Source organism: Pochonia chlamydosporia, chromosome 1 (assembly GCF_001653235.2).
Source record: "Pochonia chlamydosporia 170 chromosome 1, whole genome shotgun sequence".
In the NCBI taxonomy this organism is placed as follows: domain Eukaryota; kingdom Fungi; phylum Ascomycota; class Sordariomycetes; order Hypocreales; family Clavicipitaceae; genus Pochonia; species Pochonia chlamydosporia.
In genome coordinates, this window is record NC_035790.1 from 1660714 (window position 1) to 1684115 (window position 23402).

The 23402-nt window shown below is 50.9% G+C and overlaps 7 protein-coding genes across 7 annotated transcripts; 3 read left to right on the forward strand and 4 right to left on the reverse strand.

Moving 5' to 3' along the window:
* Positions 1–702: 702 nt before the first annotated feature.
* Positions 703–1116, forward strand: VFPPC_00401 (Tubulin binding cofactor A; the record flags this gene model as incomplete). The annotated part of the gene is made up of 2 exons (XM_018280424.1): positions 703–882; positions 949–1116. The coding sequence occupies 2 exons, from the start codon at positions 703–705 to the stop codon at positions 1114–1116; spliced, it is 348 nt and encodes a 115-aa protein (XP_018148501.1).
* Positions 1117–1302: 186 nt separating this feature from the next.
* VFPPC_00402 (Tho complex subunit 7/Mft1p) lies at positions 1303–2361 on the reverse strand (the record flags this gene model as incomplete). Its single annotated transcript, XM_018280425.1, has 1 exon — positions 1303–2361. One exon carries the CDS (start codon positions 2359–2361, stop codon positions 1303–1305), a length of 1059 nt encoding a protein of 352 aa, XP_018148502.1.
* Positions 2362–2784: 423 nt separating this feature from the next.
* VFPPC_00403 (zinc finger domain-containing protein) lies at positions 2785–4374 on the forward strand (the record flags this gene model as incomplete). The annotated part of the gene is made up of 6 exons (XM_022428170.1): positions 2785–2833; positions 2895–2969; positions 3021–3461; positions 3530–3632; positions 3678–3733; positions 3839–4374. The coding sequence occupies 6 exons, from the start codon at positions 2785–2787 to the stop codon at positions 4372–4374; spliced, it is 1260 nt and encodes a 419-aa protein (XP_022284666.1).
* Positions 4375–5754: 1380 nt separating this feature from the next.
* Positions 5755–7523, forward strand: VFPPC_00404 (tetratricopeptide-like helical; the record flags this gene model as incomplete). Its single annotated transcript, XM_018280427.1, has 6 exons — positions 5755–6425; positions 6515–6728; positions 6801–6834; positions 6898–6956; positions 7335–7399; positions 7481–7523. The coding sequence occupies 6 exons, from the start codon at positions 5755–5757 to the stop codon at positions 7521–7523; spliced, it is 1086 nt and encodes a 361-aa protein (XP_018148504.1).
* A 1744-nt stretch (positions 7524–9267) lies between these two features.
* On the reverse strand, positions 9268–11203 carry VFPPC_00405 (basic-leucine zipper domain-containing/DNA binding domain-containing protein; the record flags this gene model as incomplete). The annotated part of the gene is made up of 2 exons (XM_018280428.1): positions 9268–10351; positions 10419–11203. 2 exons carry the CDS (start codon positions 11201–11203, stop codon positions 9268–9270), a joined length of 1869 nt encoding a protein of 622 aa, XP_018148505.1.
* A 6744-nt stretch (positions 11204–17947) lies between these two features.
* VFPPC_00408 (maintenance of ploidy protein mob2) lies at positions 17948–19778 on the reverse strand (the record flags this gene model as incomplete). Its single annotated transcript, XM_018280431.1, has 4 exons — positions 17948–18494; positions 18554–18665; positions 18725–19083; positions 19756–19778. 4 exons carry the CDS (start codon positions 19776–19778, stop codon positions 17948–17950), a joined length of 1041 nt encoding a protein of 346 aa, XP_018148508.1.
* Positions 19779–22686: 2908 nt separating this feature from the next.
* On the reverse strand, positions 22687–23124 carry VFPPC_15126 (hypothetical protein; the record flags this gene model as incomplete). The annotated part of the gene is made up of 2 exons (XM_018292879.1): positions 22687–22881; positions 22942–23124. 2 exons carry the CDS (start codon positions 23122–23124, stop codon positions 22687–22689), a joined length of 378 nt encoding a protein of 125 aa, XP_018148510.1.
* Between the last annotated feature and the right edge of the window lie 278 nt (positions 23125–23402).

Below are 23402 nucleotides of genomic sequence, written 5' to 3' on the forward strand. Positions count from 1 at the left end.
TAATTATGGTGTGGTATGTTGTCTGTGTGGACTACTAGGTTGGCTAGGATATTTTCACTGTGCGCTCGTGTATTATACTGGATTCGCACATTCTTGGGCATTGGCTTGTTGGACTACTCAGAAGGCGTTGCAGGCGTTGTTAGGAAGATACCATTGGTCGCGACAAGGTACAGCTGATCAGGGATGTTTACGAAGGGAGAGCAAAATGGTTTGAGCTTGTTGAGCGAAATGGACTCGATAGAGAGGCTGGATTTGAGCTACTGTATGCTGCGTTTGGTGTGCGAAAGTGCTGGTTACGGGATGGCATTGATTCTAATTAGGTAGCTATTATTACAATTAAGTCAATAAGAAATTCATACTCCATGCTGTTTGCTTCCATGCGGATCATTATATATCCCTAGAGCTGGATTTTGTGAGGAAGACTTGTTCCAATACGCGTCAAACCAAGGTCGCCCATTTGAACGCGAGCATCAAAAATCCCACCCGAGTGACGCTCCTTGCTGCCCCGCCATTTTCACCCCACGTCGACAGTTCCATCATTAGGCACTTGAATAACATTCTCTCCGACAACAGGCACCAGCATTTCAACCCTTGCAATATCAACACCCAAGCCGCTTATAAATAATCTCAATCCAAGCATCTCTCCTCAAGACACATCACCACAATCCTCACTTCCTCAGAAACACTCTTCTCCAACACACCATGCCTCCTCCATCGCAGCTCGCCATCGCAACCGGCGCCGTCACGAGGCTGCTCAGAGAAGAAGCCTCCTACCACAAGGAGCTAGCTGACCAGGAGGCACAAGTCAAGAAGCTAGAGGAGAGTATTCAGAATGGAGGGGGCGACGACGACGGCAACGCCGAGTTTATGCTGAAGCAGAATGTATGTTCCCGGTTTGGAGTCAGTGGTAGAAGGTACTCTTGTGTGCAGGAACTAATGCTGGCGCAGAAAACGGCCGTTGAGCAGACGAAAGCTGTCTTTGGGCCGTTGAAGGACAGGATTGCTGCTGCGGTGACCAAGTTGGAGGATCAGATTGCTTTGGCTGAGGAGGCGGGTGGTTCGGAGCACTTGGAGAGTGCGAAGAGTGTGCTTGCGCAGGCTAAGAGTAAGGCTTGATGCTGAGGATGTACGGCTTGGAGTGGTAAAGGGGTGCTTTGGTGGAATAATTGGGAGTTTATCGTTGCTGCGTAGAAGATCACGAGAGGATATTACGATGTCCTAATTTGGTAGCTTGTGGTATCAAAGTTTCTATGGTATAAAATTACATGCCCCAGGGCAAAACGATTCGATAGGCCCGGCGTTTTACTCGTCAACTTCCATTCCATCCTCGCCATCTTCATTGTCCTGTCCTGTCCTTTCAGTCTCGTCTTGGTCCTCCATATCTACATCTCCAGCACCTTGGTCACTTTGATGTGAAGGCGTTGCTACACCTGGGACCTGTAGATGTTGTGTTGAGACTTGCGGTGCTGATGACGTTGAATCGGCCGGCGTTGCAGCGGCCTTGGATCCCATCTTCTCAGGCGCAGGCGTACCATCCAGAGGTGTGCGGTCCCTACTTGAAGCCGCACGGTTTATAACTCCATCCTCGTTCTCAACGTCCACATCGCCCTTCGGCTGCGTTTCGCCATCTGGGCGAGGTGTCGCGCCGCCGCTAGGTATTGGCCTAGGCGTCGTGCCCTCCCTCTCCCCGTCTGCCTCATCCTCTCCTTCTTCATTCATACCCTCTCGTCGATCGACTTCTTCCTTCTCGTCGCGAATCTGCCGTCTCAGCATCATACCCTCTTCCATGATTCTGTTGAACTGTTCTCGGCGCTCGTTCCACGTCTCTTTATATGTTTCACTCTCTCGTTCCAGCTCCTTGCACTCTTCTTCCAGCTTAGCCAAATTGGCAAGCTGATCTTCCCGGGGCCGTAATAGTCTATTGGATGTAATCTTCTCTGCCAGTTCGTCGAATTTCTTGCGCTGTGCCAGCGTTGCTCGCATCGAGTCTAGCTGCTCCCGTAATTGTCCATTGTTTGCCCGGACTGATTGACATTCTGCTAAAATGCGCTCCTGGTCGGCCGCGTATCGCTCCCGCTCGCGTTGGTTGGCATCGTGAAGGAACTGGAGACGCGCAATGCTGCTGTCAAAAGCGGCAAAGTCGAGAGTGAGATCTTCTTTTAAGCTGTCATTGGCTGGAAGCTTTGCGGCATCGGCACCGTTTTGTGTTGATACATTGTATTGACTGGCTGTGGAGACGACGGAAGAGATGGTGGACAGGCGCTTGGTGATTCGTTTGAATGGCTTTTCTTCAACATTGAGAAGACGGGATTTGTGAAGCTCGGCTTCGCTTTTGTCGTCGAGCAAATTCCAGGACGCCATGGTAAGGAGTTGTGGCCACAGGGAATGCGACTATCGCGTCATATAATTAGGTGTGACTTGCCAACAAGTAGCCCTTCTCAGAGCTATGCCTTGACCGTAGAGGAAAAGAGGGAGAGTGTGTCGCGAACTTGGTAATCTACGGCTCAATGGCTGTTGATGGAACGTCTGGTAAAGAGTGTTGCACAGCCTTGTCACAACTTCCAGTGTTCATTGGTCACTGGAGCAGATGCTATGGCTCCTCTTGGTGCCAGGACTAAATTTGGCTGACTAACCCACCAGAGAGCTGCACGGCACGTGTGCAGCCGCCACATGCCGTCATTCTTTCAAAAACATCCACCGGGCGCTTAACCCTTTTCTTTGTCATACAAACGCTCTCTAGCCTTCTCACATTCACATCTTTTGGTGGCTGATCAAGTTTTACCAATGTCTGAAGAAGAAAGGGATCTTCTGGCCCGTATCGGTCAACTTGCAGGTACCGTGACTCTCTGTTTGCTCCATCGCGCTTCGGCCCACCACTGACCACTTACTTGTAGGGCAAATCAACAGACACAGAAGCCAACAGGCTGGAGTTGGAGCCGCCCCGAGTCGCCAACCAAACAGTTATCGACGTCCGTTCACGAAAGGTGCGACGCGTCATTATATTGCTGACTTTTCGATAGGTGGAAACGCATACCACCCAGCCAGCGCTTACAATGGTTCGGCGTATCGAGTTGGGCGGCCGCACAACAGCCATCGACATCGCACTCTTCACCTCAACCAGTCTCGGCCGGCGTCAGACTCTAACACACCCAGCCCAGGTTCAACACCTGGAAGTACCGGTTGGGTGTCCAGAAATGACCGCCACCGACAGTTAATCAACGCCAACGTATACGAGAAAGAAACCCAAAATCGCGCTAAAGCCATGGAAGAGACGAGGCAGAAGAAGTTTCAGGGTCGAAAACAGCGAGAGAAAACGCAGCTGAAAGACTTTTTGCGGCACCAAGCCAGTGCTACTGACGCGACTACTAATTCTACTCCTGGTACAGGAAGAAACGAGATTATAATTGAAGGCATTCGTTTCCACGTGGCTGACGGCGGCAAGAAACTTGTGAAATCTGCAGGTAAGTGGCAGGCGATGGATTTGCGCATACGTGGATTCGAAGAGACTGATCAGCTGCTGTTTCTACAGATCAATATTCCGCCACTCCCAAGACGGCCGTTGTCGCCGGGGTCAGATTCCAGCGGACAAAGAGCGGCAACATGGTGGCCAACAGGATCGTCCAAGACCAACGGTATGTCGCAAGCGCTGCAACAGGCGCAACGCTAACGTTGGATAGTCGATCCGGGGTTCAAAAGAAGGTTTCCCAACCTTGCAAAGCATTTTCAACGACGGGTAATAGAATATTTTCCAACTGGATCGGACCAGCACTCGCAACCAAACGAGACAAGGCCACTGTACCCGGGACTGGGGTTGTACTAACGATGAAATGTTTTCTAGGTTCCTGCCCCAAAGGGCCAACTTGCCGATATCAACATGATCCAACCAGGGTGGCTGTATGCAAGGACTTGCTCAAGGATGGCAAGTGTCCCAACGGCGAGTCGTGCGACCTTTCCCATGATCTTACCCCCGAACGCGTCCCGAATTGCTTGCACTATGCAAAGGGCCACTGTACAAAACCCGACTGTCCGTATACGCACTCCAGAGCAGCCCCCGGTGCTCTGGTCTGCGAGTCTTTTGGATTCTACGGTTACTGTGACAGAGGAGCCGCCTGCACTGAACGCCATGTTTTCGAATGTCCTGACTTTAGCAACACGGGTGTCTGCAAAAACAAAGGATGTAAACTCCTCCATCGTGAAAGGGCAAGCGTCCTACGAAACCAAGCCAAGGCTGACGAGGCCATGGACGATGATGTATCCAGCGACGAAGAGCCAGTCGATTCAGACGACGTTGACTCGGATGAGGTTGCGGAACTCATTGAAGCAGAATCGGACGACTCTGACTTTGAGAACCAAAAGGACTTTATCCCTCTCTAGATTTGTTTGTTGTTGTCAATTTCTTTCTTTTTGCTTTTTAAGTACACGAATACCCTTTTTGCACCAAGCTGGGATGCCAGTCTCACCAAGGCGATACGGTGATGCGTCTAGATGTGGCATCACATGTCGTAATTGACAGAAGACACAAGGCAACTAGCATATGTAAAGAACTAGACTATCGCTGGGACGACGGTTAGCATTGTCGCTTTCAGTCGTGCCGTAATGGATCAGTCTTGAAGAGACGTTACGAAAAAGGAATACGATAGATGATAGATTCGTCAATGCGAAATTATGTTATAATAGAACCTTTGCAGTGACAACGATGTGATGTATCGTGACGTAATGAAGTGTGAGAGCTTGTGACCTCGGTATCGTACTGCATCATTACTTCACACCAGAAGTGACAAGTGCTTTGAAAGCTACTTTGCCAAGGCTGACTATTACAAATCACATAGACGTACGAATCACAGTGGTGTAGGAAATTTGACAATTTCGAGCTGGCCTGCCAACACTACATCCAAATATGAAAATATTAGCACACAGCGTCAAGCACTGGACCCTGTCCAGCTCAAGTCTCTCCCTCATCCACAGCCTTCCCGACACATGCAGTCTGATCCAATAGCAGCTGGAGCCCCCGGCGCTTCGAGTGGCACAGCTATCAATTGATTCTATTTTCGTCTCGGCAAGTTTGCTGACATTAACAGAGAGAGGCCAAGTCAATCGTGAAGTCTGGATGCACAAACGCAACCCAAAGCCCAATCAAGATGGGCCGCTAAGCCATGCTTCTTGTGTCATTGGTGGTGAACCCCAGAGGCGCTGCCGACCTTTTAGAGCTCTGAATTAGACGCTGGCGCCTGCTGGGGTTGAAATTGAATGTTTCAAGTTTTCCATGTGCCCATTCCGTCGAAACGAAAGTCTACTTCTTCAGTCGGCGCAAAGTGAAACACCGACAGATCTTTATCGACGTCGATGGCATCAACAAACAGTGAGGAAACAATGAAATTGTAACTTGCGACTGGCACAAAGAAGGCCCAATCGCCCAGTTTGGCGTTGATGCAGCATTCTTTGCATCGAAGTGAGCATTCTGCAGCGTCAAGTACCGCCACGGCTCAGCCCCTCGACGTGAAAAGGGTCAATCGATTGACCAAACTTGTGAATCTGCGGCTGCGGGGCTGAACAGCTTACGAACCGTCTTGTCCATCCGCGAGTCCGAATAGCGTCGCACAACGGCGATAAAGTGGAATAAATGCGCAGCTTACCTCTTTGCTCTGCTTGATGAAAACACCGAGGACTGCAACTTTTATCAATTACATGATTGTCACTACGCTGGGCGTACAGGGGCACGCAGTATAATTACGGAAAACGCAGAGAACGTCAACCATGGGTCTGTTTAAGAAGAAGGACGAGCTGGACAACGCTGCCACCACCGCGTCAAGGAACGATACCGTGCGCAAGTTGAACGGCGCAGAGTTCACGTTCGTTCGAACAGACACGGCCACCCAGGAGGTCATACAGGCCCCCGAGGACGGACAAGACCAAAATCTACTGTCGCCGAAACCGTCGGTGCGGTCGCCCAGACGAAGCCTCGATGTCTTCCGGTCGAGTCGATCGCGCAGCACGTCCGTGTCCTCGCAGACCAGTCACTCTTCCAGACGACGGCTCTCCGAGCGGTTACACCTGAGCAAGCAGGCAGAGTCGTCGGAGTACGTTCCCGAGAACTTGCCCGCCATTATTACGGGTGCCGACCCCAAGGACGATTCGCAGTGGGAGAAGCGGGCGACCATTCTGGCGGGACACAATGAACTCGCGCGTAGTAGGCCGCAGTCACCTGTGCCGTCGGAGGCCATGTCCCAGATGAGTCTGGCGCCTGAGGGAAGCGGGCGGAAAAGGAGTCCCAGCGCTTCGAGGGCCATTGATGATGATATCCAGGAGGCGATTCGGCTGCACGAGGAGGGGGATCTGGAGCAGTCGACAAAGATATTTGGACGGTTGGCTGATCTCCAGGGGGCGAATAATCCGCTCAGCCAGGTTATGTATGGGCTGGCGTTACGGTGAGCCTCTGATCTTGAGGAGGGCGTCAAGTTTTGGAGGTTGTTATTTACACAGGTTTGCTGATTCATATTTGCGGCTCTCGCTACAGGCACGGATGGGGATGTCAACCAGATCCAGGCAGGGCTGTCAAGTATCTTACCGCGGCGGCGTCAAATTCAGCAGCAGTAGAGCAACTCGCGCTGCAGGCGGGTGTAACGAAGGGCGGTGCCGCCAAGGGAGAGTTGGTGCTGGCTATTTTCGAGCTTGCCAACTGTTTCCGCAACGGATGGGGCGTTGATAGGGATGACTTTGCGGCGAAGCAGGTTAGTTTTTGTCTTCAAGCTGTGGTCATTACACTCCTCATCTTGGAAAGATAAGAGCTAACTCTTGCATAGTACTATGAGACGGCAGCGAACCTTGGCGATACTGGTACGTTCTACCTCAGAAACCGCCAACAAAGCCATGTATAAGGTGCTAACCCGAACCCTGCAGACGCCATGAACGAAGTAGCCCGGTGTTACTTGGAAGGAATCGGCTGCAAAAAAGACAAGGTAAGCATCATCTCATCTCACCCTATCATCCCATCCCCCAAAAAGGGCAGTGCAATACTACTCCAATACCAATAATGCGTACGCCTCAATCTACGACAACATCTGTGGCTTTGCGCGGCACCGCACCACACAATCTGCACGTCTCACCAGGTCCCCTATTTCCCGACCTCGCTGCCCAACATGTCACGCAGACAAAGTTGGGCATGAACCCTTATTTTCATTCCTGCCCACTCATCTCGTCCAAAACACTACTCGCATCACTAGTTGCTACTGCCGCCTACAGTTTTCGCAAATCGGCATCTTCCCCGCAAAAGTCACCCATCACCAGTCATTCCCACATGCTGTGCACGAGGCTAATTCTACCTTTTTTTTAAACAGTACACTGCCGCCCGGTACTATCGGCTAGCTGAAAAGGGAGGCAATAAGACTCTCGGCAATTCTTGGTAAGCACTCTCTTTGCTGATAACTTTCCACTCCTCGTATTCAGGCGTGCATGGATGGTGCTGACCCGTCAACGTGGACAGGATATGGAAGGACAAGTACAATCCGCCAGAGGAAAAGAAGTAGACTCACGTACCGTACACACAGCTCATCTTACCGGTTCTTCAGTCAGGATACAGTGTACCATATTCCCTCTCTTGTAGCTAGTTAGCGTACATTATTAGCCGCAATACCCATCATACAATCATTCATCAAATTATTCTATAACAAGTACAAAGTACAGAGTATTCTAACCGAGATTCATCATATCCCACGTCATTTCAGCCACGAGTGCTCCATATCAATGTCGAACCAAGTTTCCGGCAACAAGAAAAAGCAAACATGAACAGCCAAGGCTGAACCCCGAATTGCGGTGTGCAACAACAGTTCTTCTCCCGCAGCCCCCAGCTCAGCCATCTCATCTTCGTTCAGTCATTTGAACAAGGTCACCCACCACAGGCTCAGACACTGTCTAAGACAATGTCTCACTCCAAATAGCCCACTAGATCCGGGCCCGTAGACATCCACGCCCACGACCTCGTTTCACGCCCACACATCCCATTTGAGCAGCTTCTTCCCAACGCAGAATCTACAAATCAGACGTCATCTTTTTGGCCGTGTGCAACTTGGCCTCATGCGGACAGACAAAGAGGTGGCACTGCGCTTGACTTCTCCATACGGAGGACAACTTGCTCACTTACATTTCTGTCAAACTTGTACCCTTGACTTTCAAGGCAACTGTATGCGGCTGTGACCTTGTCATGGTGTGCAGCTTGCAGCAACTCGCTTGTCTCGATCGTCACGTTGCTGGCAGAGATGCCGCTCACTGGTTGATCCTGCAGGTTGCCTGGCCTGCTTCGTCCTCATGCATCGCGACGCAAGGCACATTTCCCAGGTAGGCACTACATCACAGGACACGACAAGTACAGAGTAGTAAAGGCCCCATAATGCAATGTGCATACAGAGACAAAAGTGTACAGTACTTAAGCATTGGTGAGCAGTTTGTTAGTTGTTTGTCATCATTGATGTCTGTCGTAAGAGTCTGCATCTCAAACAGCTTCCGCTATCATGTCGTTCATTATCCACAAAGAAAAATAAAGTCCGTCATCTGGGGAGACACTCGCTGTGCATCTCGCTTGCTCCAACGCCCATCCCTCCCAATCTTTCCCGTCTCTCAGAGCTGGTCAAGCCGGCTTGGCACGCCCGTTTCCTCAGGACATTTCATGTTCCCGTACCGTTCAATCTCTCCCTAATAACCCGCCTTCCATAGTCTCATGGCCCTTCCTTCCCAATATACAATAATGGTAGACTGGAGTCTGTCGATAATATCCATAGAACACAATCAATAGCCCAGTATTTCGCAAGTCACCAGACCGAAACCACACACAGGCAAGGGGAAAAGGAAGCCTGAAAGAACCACCCAGCCCAAAGACGATCAAAATCATTCAAACAAAAAAAATGTCAATGCTCGCTCGCTTGCTTATAAAAACACTAACCCATAAAAGTCAAGAGGAAAGCGACGTCAAAGAAATTCCAAATAGAAACAGTCCATCATCAAGAATTCACGAGGACGGAGTTGGCAGAAAATAGCACTTTCGTTGCGTGAGCAAATGGTCTGATTTGGTTGAGTTTTGTCGGCGAGAGCGACATTCAGGCGTAAAAGTATCTTCGTCAAACGTGAAATAAAAAGTAGAGGCAAAAGAAAAAGAAAAGAGATGAGAAATAGATGATAAGCAAAAGAGAAAAAGAAATAAATTCAATCATTAAAAGCGGCGTGGTCGTCATATTCGTCATCGTGAGATTCATTTTTCTGTATCGTTTCATGTCGTAATCATTGTGATTCGTTGCATTGCTGCTCATTCTGTGCGTTGTTGCATTCCGCAACCATTTTGGCAAAATTTCGAACCACATCGCCGGGAATCTGGTCCCAGAGAAGCGAACGAGTATACACATCAGCGGCACCGCCTTGCTTGTTGGCTGCTCGCATGGCTGTTAGCGCGTCTGCGAGGTTCTTGCGTCCTTGACTTGTAGATCTTTCCGGTGCATTTTGCAAAAATTCTTGATTGTTCACCCCGTCGTACTGGGCTGCCGAAAGAGAAAAGATTTGCTCATTCATCTGATCCTGAGTAGGCTGAGTCAAAGAATCGCCGAGTTCTTCGAGCATCGATGGAGCAGTGCCGTCCATACTGATGTCGCCCATGCCTGAGTTTGAGATCCGGGTGTGAACCCAGTTCGCACTGGATGGCTGAGGAGCGAGTGCTTGCATTCCCGCTGACGCCGAATTGATACCCGCATCCTTGAGGACATTGTCAAGGAGAGTAGCTGACGCAGCCCGGACATCTTCAGATACGCGTGGAATAGCTGGCACCGATCGGCTGGACATGACAAATGCGCCAACAAGGAAGAGCATAAACAGCAAACCTCCCTGTGAGCCAGACTTCTCGCCGTCGCCGACATTGACGGAGCTTTCATTCTTCTTGACGGGCACAAGCGAGGTTTGCGGTCTGACCTGCTGCGGTTCTGTGGAATAGTCATTGAGGAAGTTGGGGTTGTCCCAGGCTCCAGGCATTCCCATTCCTTCCATGCCCCCAAAGCTATCAGAGAAGCCATCGTTGGCCCCAGGACCTGAACCGGTCATGGGTTGGCTTTCGAGTCTTTGGACATGTTCCGTGAGAACATTAACTTTCTTTCGCAGTTCGCCGGTCTCGAGGGTGTGCGCGCGAATCATGTCATCCTTCTCAAGACGCAATGCCTCGACGAAGCCCATCAGATTTTGCTTCTCCTGTAGTAGCACTTCAAATTTGTCCTTTAGAGCAGAAATTTCTTCCTCCATATCAGTCATGAGTACTGTGTACTGTTTTTTCTCGTCTTCCAGTCGTTCAGTATGCTGCTTCTTGCGTTGTCTTGAGTCAAGGCTATCCCGTGGTATGTTAGCACATAGAAAGCAGACCGAAAAGTAAAATCATAGTATGGGCTACTTACGCTGCTTGGCGGTTTCTGAGCAAGCGCTTTTGCTGCTTCAGCTCCTTGATCTCTTGTTCATCGGTCGACTGAGAAATAAGCGAATCAATATTGCTCAGGTTGCGCTCAGCCGGGATGTCGAAGCGGGCATTCTTCTTGCGGATACCATCTCCTCGCCTCAGTTCGTTGTGTGACCGAATCATCGGGCTTCCCGGTTGCATCTTCTTGTTCACGGCTTGGGCAGGCATCATCCACTCCTTCTGGGGAGAAGTTGGCATCGACTGATCGCCATGGTGAAGAGAGGCGAACATGTTGCCGGGGTTATGGAACGGGTTCTGGTTTGGTACTGGCCTCTGAAAGACAGAGTTGCTAGCATCAAATGCTGTAGGCACATTTGCGAACTGCTGCATCGAGTTATCAGAGCCCGAGCCGTTACCCATGCCCCATTGGTTGCCATGTTGGGAGAAAACCTGACCCTGTGATTGCATGAAAGGGTTGGGGCCGTTCATGTTATTTCCGCCGTTCTGGTCCGGGAAGGGGTTTGATGGCACCGACTGCATGTCTACAGACTGCCAGTCTTCTGTCTTGGGGGAGAAGAGTGTGCTGCTGACGGCAAATGACTCCCTTCGGCTGTTGGCCATGGGTGGTGATAGATCCAGACCAGAGTCAACACCGTGTTCAAGGCCGCTGTCATCTAATATACCACCTTTGTCGTCTTCTTCAAAATACTTCTGTTGGGCATGGTGTGCATCCACCGTCAGAGGCGTAGGTCTGTAAAATTGCTGCATAGAAAATTGTGTAGCCATGGCAGCGGGCGAGTTGGTTCAGGCTGTTATAAACAGAAGCTCCCAATAGTCGATAATTGGGTAAGAAGAAGAAGAAGGAAGAAGAAGAAGCGGACTGTAGGAGTGAGCCACAAAACGGAGTCCGGAAGTCCAAGACTGGGAAATCTCTTAGCCTGAAAAGCTCAAGGTTAGTCCACCGCGTCGGGCGTTCTAGGGGAATAAGAAACGTGAGACTGGAAATTGGTAGTTCGGGCAAGAGGGAAATGAAAGCGAAATTTGTCCATCACGGCGGGTTCGTGGTTGACGAGGATGGTGGTAGGATGTGGGTAGGAGGGAGCGTATTCGCAGTCATATCAACCCAAACGCACCAGTGCCGCGGGACCCATGTTGCTTCCAGTCCCTGGCTGCGCGGGTTCGATGTCGACATGACAAGCATATTGGAGAGTCGCAATTTCCAAGCAGAAACTCACACAGAATAATCGTGTATTGCGGTTTGTCGAGATTTCGCAAAGCCGTGAGGTAGACGACAAGGAACCTGGTTGCAGATCCGGTATCTCCCTTTGGGTGGCGGGGGATTTCAGCGTCTAAGTTTGGAGAGGAAGAGCAGCGGGAGAAGTGAAGATGCGGAGAAAGCAAAACGATATGCTTGCTGTCTGCAGGGGAAGGGAAGAAAACGAAGGAGGAAGAAAAGGGCGACAAGGGGAAACAGAGTTTTGTCGTGAAAGGCGGATGAATATCTTGGCTATGAACAATAGAGAGGCATTAGAAAGTGGGAGGGAGGAGGCAGATAGGTTATGTACTTTGTGTGGGCTTGAACGATGGGCTGGGTGGAAATGGCATTGGATGGCATGGGGGGGTGGTCTCCGTTGCGGCCGTGGAGGAGAAGGAAGGGTGTGTGTATGTCAGTCTGCGCCAGTCTGTTGTCTATGAGTCTGGTCACCTTGGTACTTTATCTGGTGTGTGAGCGCTGCTCTGAGGGGAGGAGGAGTGCAAGTGGGCAAGAGCGAGTGGGCTCAAGCAAGATTCCCTCTTGCTTGCCAGTGGGAAGCACCAGAGAGAGAGAGCTCTGGTGGGACTCCAAGACTGGAGTAGGGCTGTGGGAGGTCAACGGTACGTACCTCTTTTGCGCTGATGAGACTTGGCATTGGAACGAGACCAAGGCTTGACTTTGGCTGGAAACCGAAACGAGACTGGACGTGACTGGACCGTGAGTGGCCTACTAGAGCAAGAGCAAGACCCAAGCAAGACCCAAGCAAGACCTAAGAGAGTTTGCACCAGCCTAGCACTGGGCTTGGTCTGGTCTGGTTCTGGTCTGGTGGGAGCATCCGCCCGCCGCCATGTGCGGGACGGCCAGAGAGTCAACTTTTAGGCCAGCCCCAGAAGTCCAGAAGTCCGACTGATGACAAGCTGAGTGAGACCCAGACCCAAACCAGACCCAGAGAGAGGGACAGCCAGGCTACTTCGGTACTTTCGTCACCAGCCTTAGTACAGGCAAAACTCGTGTACCAGAAGAGCAGCGTACCAGACCGCACCTGACAGCTTGGGCAGGAAACATCAACACTCCCAGACGTCGTGCTACAGACAATACTCAACATCAGAAAGAGACACCAACGTTTTTTTTTTTTTTTTTTTTGCACTCCTTCGACGTTGTTCCCCAGGTCGCAATACAATACTCTAATTTCTGCCGGCAAAGCGCCAGCCGTCGCTCTCCATCGCTTTGCCATAATGCCATGGCCACAAAGTCGTCAACTCAAACTTTCAACGTGAACCAGTTGACCATGACGGCCCTGCACGTCTTTCATACGTCCGTCCCCCACGGTACTGTACATGTGCATGATCATCACAACATAAACAAGGAGCCACCTTGAACTATAAAGAGCACAAGAAAAATTATCCAAACGGATCTCTGCTGCCCGTGGTCCGCGGTGGTCCACCGCTCATCCGCCATTGTCAGGGACCAAAGACATTGCTCAGATCCTAGGTCCGCTGACAAGCCTCGCGGGGGTGAGAGCCCAGATCGAACCTCGTGCTCAGAGCTTGGGCATCCATACTAGTGTGTTATGTTTTATTTTTTCCTTTCTGAATGCTCCCTCGCTAGGATGCCGTTTCAACCACTGCTGCCCGGCTGTTGAAGACGACGCAAGCGGAAGTCAGCAATCTTTCGCTAAGTATGGCCCTGCCCTTTTGACAGGGATCATGGGTGGCAGAGGATCGCGAGATAGTGCGCAAGTACCAAGCGCATGGCTTGCACACCTTCACCAGGACTTGGGTGTGCAACCTCTTACCATATTGATTTGTGGCCAAAGAGACATGGCCAAGGGCAAGGCAGCCAGTACCAGATGCGGAACGACCAACCTGTGGGAGTATGGTATCAACACGACGTTCCCCCATCCATCCTGTATAGACTGATCATGCTGGGACAATCCAAATCCACCAAGATGTCAAATGTGTGTGTAAGTGTACATGTGAATCAATGCTGTCATTGAGACAGATCTTCTCCTTCCCCCATCCAGGTCCATCAAACAGGTGTTGCTGTTGGTCAAGCACATTGTAAGCCAGCTCAGGACTCTGTACATTGGCTTACAGGCTCTCTCACTCTCTTTTTTTTTTTTTGTATGCTCGTCCTAGCGCCTCCTCTGCTCCACCCACTTTTCGCCTCGTTTGAGGCGTTTCTGGAGCAGATATCGCAAAGTTTGCTCGACGTTGGGTTTTTGACGCCCCATTATCTCAAAGACTCAGAAGTAAAGGTGTCATATCGGCTAGCACATCTTCCATGTGTCGATGATGGCTGAGAAGGAGCCTTGTGTGGTTGTTTGTAACGTTCAAGACTCAACCGCAGGTACTCTGTACATTGGACGTCGTCCAGGTATTTTGAAAATCCTTGGCACACTCGGGCCATATGTGACTATCCATCCACCGAGGTAGTCAGTGCAGTCGAACATTCAGCAAGGCAATAAGGAGTACAGCGGGCGATCTTGTTCCAGCGCAAAATACTGGTGCGCAACAGAGTGGTGTGTGCGCTTTGAACCCATCACTTCGCCCTCGCCGAATCATGGCCGAGAGACCAGTAAAATCGCGAGGCAACAGCAATACGACAAAGACGTGAGCCACCAAGGACCAGATCGGAGCCAGAGCAAGCGTCAATAATACTCTGTACAAAAGAGACCATCTGTATGAGCACGGCGTCTGACAGGGTAAAGGGAGGAGGTTGGGCAGAAACGGCCCGCTACCTTACTCTCGATTCTCGACTGAAGCTGCTAAATTCGTCTCTGTCTGACTGAGGCTTGCCTCGCTGAGCCACACACAACGCAGACTGGACTATCAACACTGAACGCCGTACGGAGTACCGAACACCCCGTACGCGTGTCGAGGGCCTGATGCTCAAGTGACGGGTGATGATGCTTCGGTCCTCCTTAACGGGCTGGCTTCCTATTTGCTCCTTCAGTGGCACAAGGTCGCGCTTGGTCATGAATGAGGGTCTCATTGTTTCCATATCATGCCCCCAAGGCCACAATCGTCATTCTCGCTGGGTGGCCGCTGCCTCCGGGTCGGCCCATCATGGCCCTCCATGACTTTGGCGCTGGAGCAGTGGCCGTCACAGGAGCAGAAATGCCAAATCTCGATAGGGCAACCGTCTCAACTGGAGGATGCATGGCGCCCATCAGGCGAGAGGGAGACATGGACGGACATGGAGGGAGGCCAGAGGCGGTTTGTCGTCCACCCTCTGGGCAAGTGGACTGGAGCCATGGAGCAAGAGAGGAGTCCTTGCCTCTTCTGGCTTGGTTCTCCCGCACCTGCAACACCACAAAGAAAAGAGCGAAAAGCAAGCGCGACCGACCATTGATCCCACAAGTACCCTCCCCGCAGCCCCGCGCGGTGGCAGTACAAAATGTCTCAACACCCACAACCATCACCATCACCACCCACCACCTGACCCAACTGCATCCTCCTTCAGAGCAAAATGCGACGTGATCGTCCGATTAGTCTCTTCGCATGGCATCACTCATGGACTGTCAAGACACCCAGACGAGCTCTCTCTACGTGCAATCGCAACCCTACCTTTACTCCATACACTGACTGCCATTCTGCTTTCATGGCCCCCTTTTGACACTTTTTGACACCCTCAAAATCCTCTCCCTGTTGCCCGTTTCTGCCGTGGTCAATCTGGCGCCCGTTCAACGCCTCTCCACCACCACCTGGAGACCACTCAGAGACACACTCTCCGTCTTTCGCCTCAGTCGGTCGGTGGCTGGGGGCCGGATATCTTGTGGCCGACTCATTCTGCAAGTCGTGATCCAACCACAATAGTCTTCTTCATATCAGCAGCTCCACTGTGCTTCATGGCCGCATGTTGGCCGGCCATGGTGCCCCATATCCCAAACCGCTTTGTTTAGTCGGTGTGTTTCCTGTTCTAGTCTGTGACCACTCGTTCTCTATCGTCGATCGAGCTCTCACTTTCAGGTCTTTCGTTAGCACGTTAGGCACCGAGCCTCCCTCCCTTACGATGGGTGATGCAAATACCCTGCTACCAGTCGTTGCTCGTGGTCACGTCGTGACGGAGCAGAACGGACGACGGCTCGCCGTTCGGAAGCTGTCCCGGCTTGGAGGTACGGGCATGACCGATAAAGCGCCGTCCTCTTCTGGCAAAGAGCTAATATTGCTCATGTCGCCATGCCAGCCAATGGGCCATGTGCCCGACCAATGTCCTGCATCTGGAACCTACTTGGATGTTGGCACATCCGTCTCAGAGAAAGCTCTCGGGTGCCTGTCCTGGCCCCGTCGCCTCTGCCCACCTCTTTGAGATGATTACCAGCATGTCTCGGCCTTGGTTTCCAATGTACGTAAGTTGGCCGAACGCAACTGAACAGCCAAGTTGGTTTGCAGGATTACGAAGAGCTGCCTGTTGTGACGAGAGAGGCCAGAAGAGCTCTGCGGCTGCTGCGGCACGTATTGAGCGTTTAGGCCGATCCGACCTGGCCAAAACCTTTGGACTCTCCATCCCTCGTCCATTCATTCAACTCGGAAGTTTACTTGAAGGCCTTGACCAACCCCTCCACGAGTTGAGTCCAGGTCGCACAGCTATGTTTAGACTACTACTATTAAACTCCCAACCACCCACCACGACAGAAGATAACCGAGCCTTTGCAAGTCTCCATAGACCGATGGCGATTTCAACATGCTCTGATGCGGGAATGGCCCGTGCCTCTGAGGTGCTTGCAAACCTCTTTTAGAAAACCGCGCCCAGCCAAGCATAACGCCATCGGAACATCAGAGCCAACAACATCAAGATGAAACAAATAAAGCCCAGGATCATGGGCCAGAAACATCTCCACGAAAGGTCGCCGTTAAGATGCCACTATACCGGCCATAATACCATATTGCCCATATTTGGAACAAGTATTCCCATACCAAATGACTCATTAAGTTAAGCCTCTGTCCAAAACGGCGGTCACATTTCCCCATTCCATCAAGATCCATCCCACATCTTGCGGTCAACGAAACAAAATCAACCAACCCTGAACTCCGACCCATGTTCCCAGCTAAATGCACAAATCCACGTTCTATATCAAGACAAAAAAGAAACCCGCAGCGCAATAAAGAAGTTTTAGAAAAGAAAAGGAAAAAAAATTCAACCCCAGAAACCGGGCGTGCAGCATTACCCAGCCACGCAGCTTGTCTCAAACTCCATACTCTACGTTCTTTGTTTTCCAGGATCCCCCAGACTCGTAGCATCAGATCTTTTACGACGGAAGCATATCACCTTGTTTTAAGTAGAGCGGTCAATAAGACAAATATGCATGGAACTCTAAACGCGACCTAGCCTCGCCGAGTAATCTGTTTTTCTTTCAATCCAAAGTCCACGGAGTACGCTCCCGTCACTGACAGGCCATTTTATGCAATGGCAATGCAAACCATCGCAGCACAGCGTGTGGAGAGCGACACAGGAAACGCATCACATGGGGCGTGGGAATGTCGTACTTTGGTTATATCAGGCCACGGTGCATAGATGGCATAGGCGAGTGTATAGCCCCTGCGTCTGGATCCGTGCCTCTTTTTGAAGTTCTGAAAGAGTCATACGATGGGTTTGCATTGGGCATTTTTGGGCACCGGACGAGATTTGCTTGGTTGGCATGATTACACAGCATATGTAGATGGGTGTTGTTTCAGAGCGAGGGTGTGGGATGTTGGATGTTGGAAATATTCTCGCCTGTAGGGTATGGAGTATGTGGTGGTAGGATCGGGCGATCGTGCATATATGCCTGGTAAGAAGCGAGTCCCGTCAGTTGATAGGACAGTTTAGATGAGCGACGGTGTCAATGTCAAATGTGCTAGGGTAGGTCGTAGTTCGACTTGAAAGACGCTCAATCTTCCTGCAGCCGTCACGCAAGCTTCATCCTATCGTTCACAAGATAGACACAAAGTTGATGGCTACATTGCCATTACAAACGGCATCTTTCTACCCATACTTGGTCATCGTCAATGCATTTCCTCCACCATGCCGCCACCTTGATTCTCATTCTATCCATCCTCCCCATGCACAGTTTTTGCTACGCCCGACAATGCTGAGAATCGAACACCATCTCGCAACTCCTCTGGCCTGCAGCGGACAACCCCCCCGCACTCGAAGAAAACGTCATATAATATTGTCATGTTTATCCATTCGCCCATGCATACGAAGCAATGCTGTTCCTGCGACAGCAGCTTGTGTTGTATAAATAACCCAAAACAAATGTGACACGCCGAAAGAAAGATGCAGAGACAAGCCTACTGAGTCGCACCAGCAAGCTGTAGGAGTCGCTCACCAGCACGCAGATTGGCATATTCGTAGGCTTTCGACTCAGGTGGGAAAGTCCCGTTGGCAGCCCACAGGTCAATCAAGGCCTGCATCGGCTCCAGTTCCTGCGGCTTCAGCATGTCGAGGGCTGTCGCCGTCAAAATAAAGTGGGAGAAGCAGCTGTTAAGTTGCTTTTCGAGGTTGAGGTGATAGAAAGGTTCGGTGAAGTGTGCCCAATAAAGATGGGCGTAGACACGGAACATTTGGCGGAAAACCATCTGGCAGACGTCAAGAAACTTCTCAGGAAAGCCCGAACGTTTCCCGATGTATTCAGCCTCCCCAGGATTCGAAAGCTGAGAGAGAGGTGTCGTGGTAATGCTGGGATTGTGGGCGTACGACACGCCTGACGGGTCAGTGGGAAAGATGGCGGTATCGTCAATCTTTCCGGAGATCCAGCGTTGCATCAGGGTCATGTACTCATACGCAGGGAGTTCGACAGGCTCTCGTCTGTTATTGAGCCATGTGAAAGAGTGATTTCTAAGATCAACCGTGAGTAATGTGTGCTTCTTATGGGTCTTCCTTATGGGTACACTCACGCGCCAGCAGACATGCGAGGGCAACTCGTGGGGTTGCAAATGCTTGTACCGTCGTCCTCTTTCTCATGTACCACACGGACAAAGTTCCATAAGTTTCTGTAGTGCTCGACAACTATCACGGGGAGTCAGCTGGCAGTGAAACAATACGACTAAGTAGCAGATATTTCCTACCTTGGTGGGCGATCCATTCCCCTTGTTCAACTGTCTTTGGTCGAGCACTTAATGTCATGAAGTTCCCTTTGACAATGTGCTTGACATATTGGGCGTTGAGCCACAGCGGCAACGGCCGGGGAAGGTGATAGTTGTTAATTATATCTTCGACGGTAGACATTACGCCGCTGGACTCGTCCATGCCGATTGTTTGTGCAAGAGACGGGGAATTCGGCAGAGGTGGAACTTTGGGGGCGAGATTTGTCGATGACTGGCTTCCCTGAGAAGCAGTGTCAGATGGCAAAGGTTGACCGCCGGTCGAGGGGGATGGGCTCTTTTGGCCGGACGGTTTCGCCGAGCCGCCTCGAAATCGAGCGTTGCTAAGTTTCCATAGTTAGTAATTGAAGCTTGGCGGCGGCTGTTAACTGGCGCAAGGATGCTTCGGAGCATAATGAACGCATGGAACTTCCATTGCGAACAAGATTATGCAGTATTCGCAGCTCAAGTTTCAGGATCAACCCCACGATTGAAGCTGTAACGTCCCTGCTCCGCCAAAGGCAGAAGTTCCATTCGATGCCCCGGGTGACATTTGCGGTAGCAGAGATGAATGGCCGCTCTCGCCAACGTAGTTCGACAGCACAATCCCTGCAAACAAGCAGTGTCCCAATCCTGTCGATACATTTTTGGATGAGAGCAATCGGCCGATGTGTATTAGCTTGGGGGCAGACAGACTCAACTGTGCTGTCGCCTTGGAAGGAAAGCTAGACTACCTTCATTGCCTCTTGTACCCTCAAATTGGAAGTGATAAAGTGTGGTAAAACTTAACCCACCCAGCCTCGACCACTTCCCATTGTTGAACAGATGAAAATGGGTTTGTTGCGGACGCCTGGAGCAACGAGAGTCACTTGGCCCTCAACCCCTCGGCTTACCGCTGGATGATCCAGCTCGTGGTCAGGGGTCCGATTCTCGGTACATGACAAAGAGGCTGCCACGGAGGAGACATGGAGGCACACGGTCCGAGCCAAGGAGAATAAATGACCAGAAGTACTTACATCCCAGAGAAGAGGTTGGACATGATGAATCAAAAGGCGGGGTGAAGGAGTTGGAGGGTTGCGATGCAAAAGAGTTGCTTGAGGGGGCCGAAAGCTCCCGTCACGGGATCGTATGCGAGGCGGCGGACAAGGCTGCAATTGCAAAGAAAAGAAGAAAACAACGGTCGGCGTGAGACAAAGAAGCGAATGTCACCCAAGAAACGCGGCGTAGACAAGCGGCGCGAGAACGGGGACTTGGACGGGGTCAGAGCAATGCGAAGAGATTCTATCAGGAGTAGTCTGGTGTGAGAAAGAGGGGGACAGCCAAGTTGACGGGGTCCAGTTCGAGACGGTGACGGCCAAATGTGGGGAGCGACGATGTGGTTGGTCCATCTATGAAGTGCAGATTCCAACATCCATTCATCTCATCCTACTTATTATCCTTGCGCTGAACCAGACAGACGCCTCCTCCAATTCCGGCCAGGCTTCACAAACCAGACCTCACAGACCTCACACGAACCACCGCGGTTTTGTCACCGGCAATCTTTTGATGCCAAAACGGAACAGCCATCCACTAGGTCCCTGCATCTTACAACACCAAACGGTTGTCTCGAAGGCTCCATTTTGATCCTGCCTAGCATCAATTGTACCGACTACATATGCACTCTGCAGGCCACTGCAGCGCGGAAAGCCGCTATTGGGTAATCGGACAAAGAGGACCCTACATCCTGCATCAATACAAAGTCATCTCCAGAACGACTCTCCTCGCCCTGAAGCGGAAATTCCGAATGGCGTTGTTCCTCCATCAAGTATTCTGCCTCCGTGATGTCCCTGCCGTACCATGAGTCGGAGATAGTTACAATCCTTGTACAATCCTCCTTTCTGTTGCTACTTAATCTCATAAACTCTCTCCTTGACAGGGTCCTTTACTGTGGCCTCATTGGACAGATCTTCTTGGGTATTGCTTGGGGAGCTCCTGGTGGACAATGGCTCGAGCTGAATGTTGAGAAAGCCATTGTTCAGTTTGGCTACCTCGGCCTTTTGCTGCTGGTGTATGAAGGTATGTTGAGGCCTTTCTCCATCTTTCCGTGTATACAATGGGCTCACACATTTCAGGAGGACTGTCGACTTCTTTAAAATCCCTGAAGGCCAATATCTGGCTTTCGATTGCCGTGGCGATAACAGGGATCAGTGTGCCCCTTGGGCTCTCCTTTGTTTTGCAAGAGCTGACCAACGCCACGCCAATCCAATGCTTTGCCGCGGGTGCTTCCCTTTGCTCAACGAGCTTGGGAACGACATTCACGGTCCTTGGAACTAGTGGGCTGATGAAATCCAGGCTTGGTGTGGTCCTGACAAGTGCAGCAATGATGGATGATGTTGTGGGCTTGGTTCTGGTTCAAGTCATATCCAACCTCGGCCAAACTGACGGATCAATTACCGCAACAACTATCGTCAGACCACTTCTCGTCTCTGTTGCATTTGTCGCTGTGTCGCCGTTGATATGCGTTGCTGTTGCTAAACCAATCACCAAGTGGTTTAACGGAGTGCGACGACACCATCCGGCCGGATTGGTACAGAAGACTTTGAGAACCACTGAAGCAGCCTTTTTAATCCACACTTTAATCCTGCTTGGCTATGTAACGGCTGCGAGCTATGCGGGAACATCAATGTTATTTGCTGCATATATTGCTGGAGCTTCAAGCAGCTGGTGGGACTCCGAGGTTGAGCATGTCACTGACTCTTTTGACAACAAGAGCGCCCCCGATGCAACTGTAGGGGACAACAACACTTCTGTACTACAGGAGAATGAGACTCTACCTGATGTTTCGCCATCAGGGCCTGTCTCTTCTGGCATGCAAATTTATGATCGATATTATTCGCCGGCTGTCAACCGGATCTTGAAGCCCTTGTTCTTCGTAAGGTGACATCCGCACGCCTTTTTATTGTTCCCAGTCTAACACTTCCACAGGCTTCGATAGGATTTTCCATTCCTATCAGTAAGATGTTTCGTGCCGACATAGTTTGGAAGGGTTTAGTTTACTCACTGTTGATGGCCATTGCCAAATTGGTTTGTGGGATTTGGCTTCTTCGGCTGTCCATGCGGCTTCCTTTCACTCCAAAGACGAGACGGCTGTTTCGTAACCTGATGACCTCAGGGGCAAAGCTCATGTGTGCAGGCAAACCAGAAGAGAAGGCCGTTGAGTTGTCTACCAGGACGCGAGAAGACGCGGCACGGAACACGACATCAGAACCTATGGTGCCTCCAGCCCACATAGCCAGCGAGCCGCTCCCTGACACATCACGGGCTGAGGAAGTGACCACATCAGATCACCGGCAGCTTACAGTGCCGGTTCCTTCGAAACCACGCTCTGTATACCCGGCATCTATTATTGGCTGTGCCATGGTTGCTCGTGGTGAAATTGGCTTTCTGATATCTTCAATCGCGGAGAGCAATGGGGTGTTTTCGACTGGTCATGACCACAGCGAAGCTTCCGACATGTTTTTGATTGTTACTTGGGCTATTGTTCTCTGTACTATCCTAGGACCATTAGCCGTTGGAGTGCTTGTGCAAAGAGTGAAGAAGTTACAACGAGGTGCACAGAAGCAACGAGTCGCTGTGCACAGAGATGTTCTGGGAGTTTGGGGAGTATCTTGAATAAGTCACATTCTTCAGCGAAATTTTGAAAAGAGTTTGACGAAGGAGGAAGGTCTCCGTGCACAAGAGAATACCTTAATCGCTGTTGGCGTGATCATAGTCGCATTTCGTTGCACTGGATCTCATGGCGGTTGCAACGGCGTGACTTATGATCGATTATCGCTATCAAAGATCGCTGCGGCTAGCTTGAATGTTCTAATGCAGGAGATCCCCGTGGTGCTTCTCAAGAACCTTTTCAGAACGACTGCATCGTATGGGGGGCTAATTCATCCATCCACTACTCTCTTCCTCCGAAATCACTTCGGCTGTGCATTCTCGGCATCGGTAGCTGATCCATGGCCACTGGATGGAGGCAGTACATTAGGCTGCAGCTCCGTGGGAGCGTCGTCTGCATTGGAGAGAAACAATGGCTTCGGTTCCGCCTCTGTTGGTGTTCTTGGTCGATTGACTAAATCAGCGCCGGAGGTTGGAACGGGGTCAGGATGAGGTGTCTAAGATTTTGTCAGTCAACATCGTCATGCTGGTGGCCACGAAGTTGGCATTCCTCGCACCTCGCACGATTTCTCATGGATATCGGCGGTCAGTTTGAGCCAGCTGGTGGGCTGATGGGAGGAGGCATCTTTGCATAGCTCTATCTCAGGCTGACCCGTATCAAGTTGATGGGATGGGGTTTTTGGTGATGAGGTGATGGAATCACCTCCTTCCATAGTCGCAGCAGAATCACTTGATTTCATCTTGGCGCCCAGCTGAGGTGCTTTATGGAGGTGATGGAAAAGAGAAACTGAGCAGCAATCCTGTGTATTGTGCCAGGGGAAAATCTAGCAAGCACTACGAAGGAATGGTCTGGAAGTTATATACTGGACCTCGAGACCTGTGAATATGACTGAAGGCAGCTGCGAATGTGTGAAGGGTTATCACGTGGCCTTCTATTGACAACAAGTCTTGTTTGAGAAAAGCACTACCTAGTACTTAAGTACTTAGGTAGTTTTTCTCTGAAAACGACCCGCCAAGT